The sequence below is a fragment of the Siniperca chuatsi genome, linkage group LG14 (assembly GCF_020085105.1).
Source record: "Siniperca chuatsi isolate FFG_IHB_CAS linkage group LG14, ASM2008510v1, whole genome shotgun sequence".
NCBI lineage: Eukaryota > Metazoa > Chordata > Actinopteri > Centrarchiformes > Sinipercidae > Siniperca > Siniperca chuatsi.
In genome coordinates, this window is record NC_058055.1 from 23719155 (window position 1) to 23729642 (window position 10488).

The following is a 10488-nucleotide window of genomic DNA, read 5'->3' on the forward strand; positions in this document are numbered from 1 at the left end:
TAGTGTCTTGCTGGACAGAGCTTAAAATACTTCTGGCTGTTGCTAGGAATGGGATTCTACACTAACAATCACTGGGTTAAAAATTGACACTGTCCCACCACCACCCTTCCTCCTCTCTTTTTTTATACCTGCATTTACCTTTTTGGCCATATCTATCTATTTCTCTATATCTATATATAATATCTATCTAATCTCTCTCTCTCTCTCTAAATATAGATATCTAGAGATATCTCCCTCCTCTCTCTCCACACACATCTATATCTATCTGTATATCTCCCATCTATATCTATATATCTATCTCTATCTAAAAATTCCAGTAAAGAAGGAGAAAGTCATTATAAGTTTAACTGATGGTTTTTATTATGCCTGATTTTAGGGTGCTGCAGCCCCTCAGCACCCTTACTTCCCACGTCCATGAAACAGACACATTTATTAAAGTGTAAAGTCACGGAGAAATCCTGCTGCATGTTAACATGCTTTACTTTTGGCAATACAAGGCAAAGAAAACCATGTGATTTACGGTAGATTACCAAATGTAAATTGTAACAGCACCATAGGCAACAAAAGTAAAATACAACTTTGTGATTGGTCTGTGTTTAAATGCAAAACAATGACATGACACAGTGGTAAAAAAAAAAAAGAAAGCATTGTTGATGCATTTTGTAAAACATAAAATATATTAATATAAAAAAGGAGAAAGAACTGACAAGTAACTGATCAGTTTTGGGACAATAAATAACATTGGTCATATTGGTGCGTATAGCGTATAAGTGCAATAACGGATGATATTTGATCACAGTTAATAAAGAAATATCTTTAAAAAATTACCTAACAAATAGGAATGAAAAATGTGTCAATGTAAACTGTTAACCACCACAAGCAATGAGATGTCATACAACTGCATTTTCAAATACCAAAAACAAGTGAACTTTCTGGCTAAGTACAAGAAAATGTGCACTTCTGTAACAATGTAAAACTGAGTCTCTTCGTCAAACTGACCTTTTCCCACTGACCTATAATGGAAAAATACCCATAGACACCTGAGTGTTGCAGTCTTGCAGCCTTTAGCTGCCTCTCCCACAACAGAAAGGCCTTCTTCTCTCTTCAGTCAGTCACAGTGCAGCGACTGCTGTGAGTGTCTCAGTTCTCTGAATGTCTCTGTCTGCTGACAGTAGGTGGTCTGAGGAGCTCTCAGCCGTGTGATCAGCAAACACTTCAGCGGGGTCTTCCTCACTAGAGCCGGACTCCGGTAAAGCAGAGTACGTGGGAACGGCGTTGAACATGATAAAACCCACAGTGATGACGATAAATGAGATGATGTACAGGGTCGAAAACTGAGGACGAGACACAAGATAAAAACAACATTTTCAGGGTAAGAAATTCAGTTTATGTCCAAGGTGACACTTTACTGCATGTCACCACTTTAACCAGCCTATCGGTATCAACAGTGGCTGACAGTGTACTATTTAGGATGTACTCCTTTTTATTCCTTTTGGGCTTTTCTGTATTAATGTATCAGTCACAGTAAAAACGCAATCTTCTACTCTAAACATATCTTAAAAGACAAAAATGCACTTCTTCATTAGTCATGTGAATATTATCTTGGTGCATTTTCCCCCTCTGACAGCTACTAATGGATTTTCTGCTACGGTACCTTTTTTAACTATGAATATCACTTCCTGCTGCTGAAAATGAAATTAAAATCAAGTCCTGCTGTTGTGAGACAAAATCAAAGCTGTAAAAACTAGTTTTCTCCACGAATGATATAAGAAGGCATATTTCCTCAATGGCACACGTTATGCAACATTAAAACAGGGTTTCTAAATCAGCGTTCAATGCAACAAAACGCTATTAAGCCCATTAAACATGAACACCCGACAGCAACATTATAGAACCAGCAGCTAACACCATGATGCTCTTTAATGACACTCACTGTGTAGCGGAAGAGGAAGATGCCGCAGAAGAGGCTGAAGAGGTCGGCGGTGAGCAGAGAGAGGTTGACCGCAGTAGCGCTGGTCATCTTTACCACTACAGGCATGAAGTTGTACAGTCCATACATACACAGGACATAAACTGCAAACAGCATGGCTGCAGAACACAATGAATGGACTTTAGTGAGAGATCAAGGAGGTATATTCCAATCAAAGATGCTTCAAAGCAACACAACTCCAGCAGTTGTGATTCTGTTCTACTACTGTCATCTTATACTCAAATATTTAACAAGACCGAAAGTTAACTTACAAATTTGGAAGTCCCACTTTATTTCCGCTACTGCATGAGTTTCCAGAACAGCTCTGCAATGTCAAGCAATGCAAAGTTAGCAAGGAGAAGAAACACTCCCCCCGCCACGCTTAAAACACTTGAGTTAAAGGAAAAACACCTTTAAGGACAAACAAAAGTATTGTAGCTTTAAGTTTTGTGTGTATTTTGTAGTATGGTCTATTTGTCTATTTCTTTTTTTTTTTTTGATAAGGCCAAGCATGGATGATGTGAAGATCAATATGAGAACTTGAAAACTTTTAAGAATTATGAATGTATGGTGATGTCAACGATATCTGCAAAATTAAATTAAGATTAACTTAATAAGTTTCTTATACTTTGCTTAATTGATTACAGTATCAAAAGTAATTCTCTCCTGAAACTTAAGGAAACTATGAAAGTGATTTAAAAGGGCATATGGGATGCATCATGCCAAACAAGTATTAGTCTATAGTGGCCTATTCTGGTCATATATGAGAATATATGAGTGATTTAAACAATAACCCACAACTGTATGCCACTGATGAGGGTCCCAAAGAGGCCCATCATGCCCAGGAATTCGACTCGGCTCAAGTTCTTCACCGTGTACTCTTGGCACACATTGGATACAGCATAGAGGACAGCACTGAGCAGGACCAAACCATCTCCCAGCACGACATCACTGTCTGCACAGAGACAGGGGTGTAGTTATAGACAGGCATTTTACAAATTAATAATATTAGTAATTTATATAGCAATTTTTGAGCATGAGACACAATGTGTTCCAAACGGAGGCAATCCTTTAATAACAGGAGAGAAATACAGCCGCATAAAAGAAGAATATTTAAGGGACAATTGCTGAGATCAGACAGGTTGTAAACAAGCAGACAGTTTAGCCAGCATGCCCAAAAGTGTTGCTGATAAACCCTCATTGCACAGAAAAACCATGAATGTGCACGATCAGTATGGTGGGTCAAAGTTGAACCAGTACGTTGACCTGTAAACTGGGTTGGATGATTACAACAGACAGTTTGGGTAATAATTTTACTGTTCGCCTTCATTTTCTCTTCCAAGTAAGTTTGGCTATTCTGGAGGTTTGTTTACAGTCTGATCATCTGACTACTCGTGTTTCTTGCCCTGTCAGACTTCTTTTTAGGGACGTTGTTGCGTTCCCATATCTCAGCAATTAACCTGGTGACTACAATGTTATCACAACTGATAAAAATGTTGGCCAAACCTATAAAAATACAGAGTGACTTCACTGTAGTCATCCAATCATCTCACCTCTGGGGCAAAGGGCCTGTCAGCCAATCACAGCTGTGGCTCTTTCTGGGTGCTAGAAATACCTCAAAAAAGGTTTTTAACCTTTTAAGTGGAAGATAATAAATTATAAATCCTATTTGAGCAGTGATGGGGGATTGGGAACATCCTGATATTTAACTGGATGATTTTCAAAGATTTTGTTCCAAAACAATCTGAACTAGACAGTTTTAACACACAGAAGTCTTTAAGGCATCTAACAGAGTAATCAGGTACAACATTCCCATCAACCTACACAGACATTATGGTGATTTTGTGTTATAAAGTTTGCACAATAACACACCTTTTTATATTTTCATTAATTAAATACTGCTCAACAAGTCAGTGCTATAAACTGTGATGACGTTTCACATAAAGTTTCAGTATTTTACAGATATAAATGATGAAAAAGTATCCTTACTGGATCCCTGGTCTCTTCCAGCCAGAATGTCGGCTCCTACCATGGCCCCCACCCCCAACAAACACACAATCACAGCTACAAAGTGGACCAGCCTGTAGCGAGTCTTCAGGAAGAACCAGGAAAGTACCATCAGCACTGGGATCACAAAGCAGTCCAGCAGCTGAAACACACAGTAACAACGCAATGACGTACTGACTGTAGAGTCTGAGTAGGAAGACATATCATGGTCAGGAAGATTGTTAACATAATGATATTGATTACATACATACACACACAGTATATAGCACTGAGTTCAGCAGATCACGGTTTATATTTAAGCAGCAGTTCACAACTCCAGACCACTGAACTGATCAATCATGTTTTCTCTTACCTGTATACTTGTCAGGCTGGTGAACTGGTAGGCCTTCACAACTGCATAGTTTGCCTCCACATCTGCCAGACCCATCACCAAGTATTTCAACCACTTGGTTTTTAAAATTTGTAGGATGTTCCTATCACCTGTAAAAACCGATACGTTTTACTTCAGAGTAGGAATGGAAAAGTATTCTTCCAAAAGCTACTTTTTAAATACTATTTTTCAGACATTCATGTCCCTTTTTGGTGAGAAAATACCCATGTGTACATGTGGCAACATTGGCAGAATATTTCCAATAATCCACTACATTTGGAGTCTGAAGTAGAGCCCGGTCGGCCAATAAAATTGGCCAATATGGGCCTGATATGTTCCTATCACAGATATATTGGTATCAGCGTATATGTTTTCCGATATGCACTGATATGAAAACTCTCTTTACAGAACATATAATGCAGAAAACGGTGCTTGGGGTGATACAGAAATTGTGCCATCTCGTAGTTTGTCCAGCAGAGCGTGCTCCGACTCCACTGTTAACAATACTCTCAGTCAGTACTGTCTGCAGCAAAGACACAGAGTGCAAAATCACAATCCACGTAGAAAAGGTCTATTTTCATTCCAGCTCAAAAATTCACTATATAGGCTGCCATATCGGTAATTTTTCCCCTCTAAAATCAGTATCGGTCTCAAAAATCCCATATCAGTCAGGCTCTACTCTAAAGCCCCTAGGATTGGAGGCTTCTCTTATCTGAACTGATATTTTGGAAAGCAAAACAAGTCAAACTCTTACAAATAATCTTCTGCCACATTCCACAGGACATTTTGAGCTACAGTACTTTGAACTCAGAATTACACACTGAGCTATAAAAGGAGGAGGAGCTAAAAAAAAAAATGACTTTAACCAGTTCCACCCTGATCTCGCAGATTTGGTTTGTGATTATTGAAGACCAAAATGACTTGATTTGCAGCAGCTGTTGGCAGTTATGTCCCACTGTACACTACCTGCTCAGCACCAAACAGCAGAAAGACAGTTAGCCACTAGCTGATGAACATAGTGGAGCATTTAGCAACCAAAGAAACAGATATTTTTCCCAGGAGTTGGTTTGAAGAAAAACCTCCAAATGAATGTTAATGTTTCTCGTGTGTGTACATGGTAAAAGGTGATGTTAAGTGTAATTTACAGGTTGTTTCTGCTCCCCCCACATGGCCAGAAAACCAATTAATGCAGGTTAAAAAAATCGCAATTGAGCTGTAAAAAAAAAAAAGGAGAGTTTAAAGGTTGAATTTAGGAATCTCTCAGGATCTCAGGAATGCTCTGTAAGTGGGCATTTGTATCAAACGGTTAGCCTGTGCAGATAGTTAACCAGGACGTTGTACACAGTTGTGTAACTTTGTAATCTCTCCGAATCAAGTCTATAAAGGTAACATAGCTTCATAAACAGATTAGTTTCAGGTATTAGATAAGAGATGTTCAGTTTTAGTAACTTTAAAAATCTCAACTGGAAAACCTTGGTCAGAGCGATATGTAGCTTGGAGAGACAAGTTCTAGGGAAACAAAGTCCTTTCCACTGCACAGTTAAAGGTGAGGTATGCGATTCTGGAGAAATCTAATAGCATGACAAATACCATGATATAGAGTGAACAACGATACAGCACGTAATGTAACTAATGTTAGCTAGGTTGTGGGTTAGCAAACTGTCCCTACAGTTGCTGCTGCGAAGCTAACAGCCAGAGAGGACATCGTCTAACATCACAACAACAGCACATCTTGGCAAACTAGAAAGTAAGCAGAATGTCCGTGGGCAAGTCATTTAACGTTACCTGATACACAAATCATGGCTGGAATAGTGCTGTGTGGCTCGATCCGAGCCACTTTCCTTATTTCCCATTTACAGTACGCTGAACGGACAGCTAGCGGACCACGAGGATATATTAGCTGAATTTGACAAAAAGACGTGTATTGGATTAGAATCGCATATCCCACCTTTAAGTTTGATTTGCATTTTAATGTGTCAGTTCCTCTGACTGGAGCAACTGATTAACCATAAATCTGAAAGAAACCTTAATTTATTACCAGCTTTTGACTCATTGAGAACAATTAGAAGTCCAGATATCCTGACCTTTGCGGGTGCTGAGGATGGTAGTATAGACGAGCAGCAGCAGGGCGTAGTTGAGGAAGCTCTGCAGCATGGGTGTATCCACCTGGGCAATGGCCAGGTACTGACAGCTCACTGCTGTTCCACAGATCAGCAGGGACAAGACCTGCCCCATGACTATGGTCTTCAGCAGACGCCTGGAGATTCAGCAAGATCTTAATCATTTGTCCACTATGGGCTGGACGCCGCAAAAACAACACCTATGCATTATAACACAATCCAACACAACAGACCCCCCGTTGACTCTTTGTCAGACTCATGAAGGTGCCATAGACAGTATAAAAGAAGTGGACATACTAGCCACTGTGACGTCACCCAGATGGTTTGTGGACTACCGTTTTGAAGCCTTGAGTTGGGCATTTTGGCCATCACCATCTGAAGTGACCATTTCTGATCACCTCTATCCTGATTGACAGGTCGCTGTGGTAGTGACTTGTCAATCACAAGGTGGCCATGCCCTAAAGCAGGGCTATTCAATTGGACCAGACTTTTTTTTTGGGGGGGGGGGTAATGACACATTTTAAACAAATGCAAATAAATGTAATAAAAAATAGCAGCCGTTTGGAGATGGCGGTAAAACAAACACTTGCCAGTCCAGGCAGGGTTAAACTGACGGGTTTCATCGTCAAATTTACGTTTCAGGGTTGACAGAGACGTATTTTCAGTAGAGCACTTCCATACTTGTGACTGTCGATAGCCAGATGTTTTGAAAAGATAGTAAACGTGGTCGGAGCTCACACGAGAAAACGTTGATTTGTGAAATGATATGATTGCCGGTGTTGCTACATCCGTAAACATCCTGCCCTCTCTGGTTGAAGGTTTCAAGCCTTTTTCACCCCTGACCGCAACCACAATCACTGAGGATGTGGTCAAACAGTGATGTCACAGTGTACTGACATTACCTGAAGTACACTTCTCCATCATTGCAGTAAGGTGACAAGTTCAACCACTAGAGGTCAGCAAAAACAAGATTTTCGGAGGGTGTTAAGTTGCTCTTTAAGACTGTATCTGACACTTCCTGTCAGCAACGGCAAGGGACTACGTTCTTTTTCTCTAATGTCAAGGATTAAAAACAAACTACGCACAGACATTTGAACATGCTGGCTATATAGTAATATAAAGTGGTCTGGGACTTCTATGACTTGATAAAGGACTTTGCTTCAAAGAAGTACAGAAACAGGTTTTCACTGCTGTTTTGTACTGTATGGCTCTGCACATTTGATTTTCATTTATGTGTTCTTTTACTGTTAGTAGCAGGGTGAGTTTTATATTTTTTACATTATTCATGTTTTCATTTTAATTATGATGTACATGATATGCATAGCGCAAAACACATTTTAAATGTGGTTAGTGTAATATACCAAACTAATGAACATAACAGCAACATAATAAATGGTGTGTAGGTGCTGTAGGCCTTTTTCTCAGCAGACATTTTGACTCGTCAGAGTGGGAAAACCACAGGTGTTACCAGTAAAATTAAAGATGATTCTGTCCTATTCAAGTGTCCTAGACAGTGTGACGATGAGCAAGCATACACAATACCAGGATCCTGAAATGTAAGCAGCTAAATGGAATTAAGCCATCATTAATTTTGTTATTTATACCTGTGCTTTTCCTTCTGTGACATGTCAAAATGTCTTCTGTTACTGACAATTCAGTAACTGTCAGTTAAATGGTGGACTATGCTCATTGACATGTCTTTTACTAGACGGCTGGATCAGTTCTCACCATGTGAAGACATCCCTCAAGTTGTAACTGTACAAACCACAGCCAACCCTCCATTTCCCACACAGTCTCTCCTCGTCAAGCCCCTCCATATCTTTGAGAGCTAAACCTAGAAATGAAGAAAAAACGAAAGATGAAAAAAAATTCAAGAATTAGTGTCTTTCATGCTTACTGTCTTCATCAGACTACCCAAGCAGAACATGGTACCAAATCTCCACAGGAATGTGATGTGCCTCATGTGGCTGATGAGGCTCGTAATATGATTTCCACGATTACTATGTCACCATTCTATACTCCAAAGAATACCTAATTACATAGGTTTACATAGGAATTGGTTTACATTAGAGGCGTTGGCGCTTTAAGGGTGTCCAGGTACGCACGTTTTGGAAATGTTTAACTATGATGAGCCATACTTACGACATTTGATATATCCCGAATTTGAATGTATCCCCTAATGATTCGCAATATGGGTTTAATTATGTTAAAGCAGATATGAACGACTGGCAGTAACCACAGCAATATTAAACTGTCACTTTTTCAATGCAGTTTGGTGTTTAGTGTTCTGCGCGCGAGTCACAGCGTCATTAATCGGGGCTTTCTTAAACTTCAACAAATAGCTAAATAAAACCGTAGCGTAAGTACACGCTAATAATTTACAAACAATGAACGTGAACATACGTTTTCTTCTTCAGTCATAGCAGGTGTGGGGAAATTCTCCAGCTGCGGTTAATTTCCATGTTTGGCAAAACCGCTCCACATTACAATCCACACGAGGAAACCAACTTCTCGCCACGAGTGAGTCAATCTAACATCGTGCTATCTAGGACCGCCTTCCGAGCTCTGATTGGTCAAAGAAAAGCTAAACTGACGTCTGCACTGTGCAGTCAAACTTGGTCTGGTGCTGATGAGAATCACAGGGGATTTTACTCGCCAGCAGTGGCGGAATGTAAATACATAAAAACTACTTTAAGTTCTGTACCTAAGTACAATTTAGAGGTAGCCTACTTAAATATTTCCATTTTATGCTACTTTATACTTCTACTCCACTACATTCCAGAGGGAAATATCGCATTTCTTTACTCCACTACATTTATTTAAGAGCTGTAGTTACTTCACTAATTAAGATTTTTCATACAGAAAATATCAGGCCTTGAAGTAATGATGAATTAGTTCCCTGAGAAAGTATTTTTTGTCTGTGAGTCTTAACGCTTATTTTCTCAAAACATGAAAAAAAAAAAATCCGCCATGCCATAAGAATATTACAGCCTGTTTTCAATGCAAATCACTTCGTTTCGAGTATTTCATGTTTCATAATTCTAGTGCAGTGAAGTACCTTATACTTTCTTGTTTTAAGCTACAGTCAGTGCCTTTAGACAGGTTCATTTGAATTAAAAACAGGTTGAAATGCTGATGCTTGTTTTAAGAAAATAATGTTTTTAGGACCCAATCATAGCCAGAATTGTCCTAATAAGATTGGGGCTTTTGCACTGACTGAACTGTAGAACAGTACATAAACTAGTTCAGATTAACTTCATCTTGACCACTTGCAGCAGTAAAATGCTACTTACACATTAATACATCAGTAACGACAATGTAATGTAATGTAATGACAGGGGCAATGGTGCAGTACTTCTCCTTCTGATACTTTTACTTTTTTTAATGCAGGCCTGAGTATGAGTATTTTTGCATGGTTGAATTATTACTTTTGCTTAAGTAAAGGATCTCTATATGTCTTCCACCACTGCTCACCAATACACAGTGTACAGTAATGCACAGTAGTTTAAAAGTTACACTCTTGCAGGATACGATATGATTATAAGCAGTGGTGTAAAGTACTTTTATTCAAGTACTGTACTCAAGTAATTTTGAGTTACTTACACTTTACTTTATTTAAATTTTAATGCTTATTTATTCTTCTACTCCACTACATTTAGGAGGGAAATATTGTACTTTTTATTGTTACTTTACAGATTAAAATGTTTCAAACAAAACCATATCACCATCTTATAAAATATGTGACATTGCTATAGATGAAAATAACTAACACTTAATAAAGTAGTAGCAAATAAAAGTAAAAATAATCCAATAATGTAACACATATAAACTAATAACTTCTTTAATGGACCATTCTGCATAATGAGTAATTTTACTTTTCATTATTTATGTTTATTTTGCTGCTAATACTTTTACTCAAATAAAATTAGGCAGGACTTTTACTTGTACAGTAATAGAGTATTTTTAAATTGTGATACTGATACTACTACTTAAGTAAAGGCTCTAAGTACTTCTTCCACCAC

At 38.6% G+C, this 10488-nt stretch overlaps 1 protein-coding gene across 2 annotated transcripts; it reads right to left on the minus strand.

Annotated features, from left to right (window-relative positions):
- Window positions 1–338: 338 nt before the first annotated feature.
- Window positions 339–9051, minus strand: slc35f2 (solute carrier family 35 member F2). 2 transcript variants are annotated; one of them, XM_044221388.1, is made up of 9 exons: window positions 8870–9051; window positions 8195–8300; window positions 6431–6603; window positions 4329–4456; window positions 3959–4118; window positions 2768–2924; window positions 2242–2294; window positions 1934–2088; window positions 339–1334 (listed from the first exon to the last, which is right to left on the minus strand). In XM_044221388.1, the coding sequence occupies exons 2-9, from the start codon at window positions 8281–8283 to the stop codon at window positions 1113–1115; spliced, it is 1137 nt and encodes a 378-aa protein (XP_044077323.1). In that variant the 5' UTR covers window positions 8284–8300; window positions 8870–9051; the 3' UTR covers window positions 339–1112. The 2 variants fall into 2 exon arrangements, with proteins under 2 accessions (XP_044077323.1, XP_044077324.1); XM_044221389.1 differs by lacking the exon at window positions 8870–9051 and adding an exon at window positions 8609–8820.
- Between the last annotated feature and the right edge of the window lie 1437 nt (window positions 9052–10488).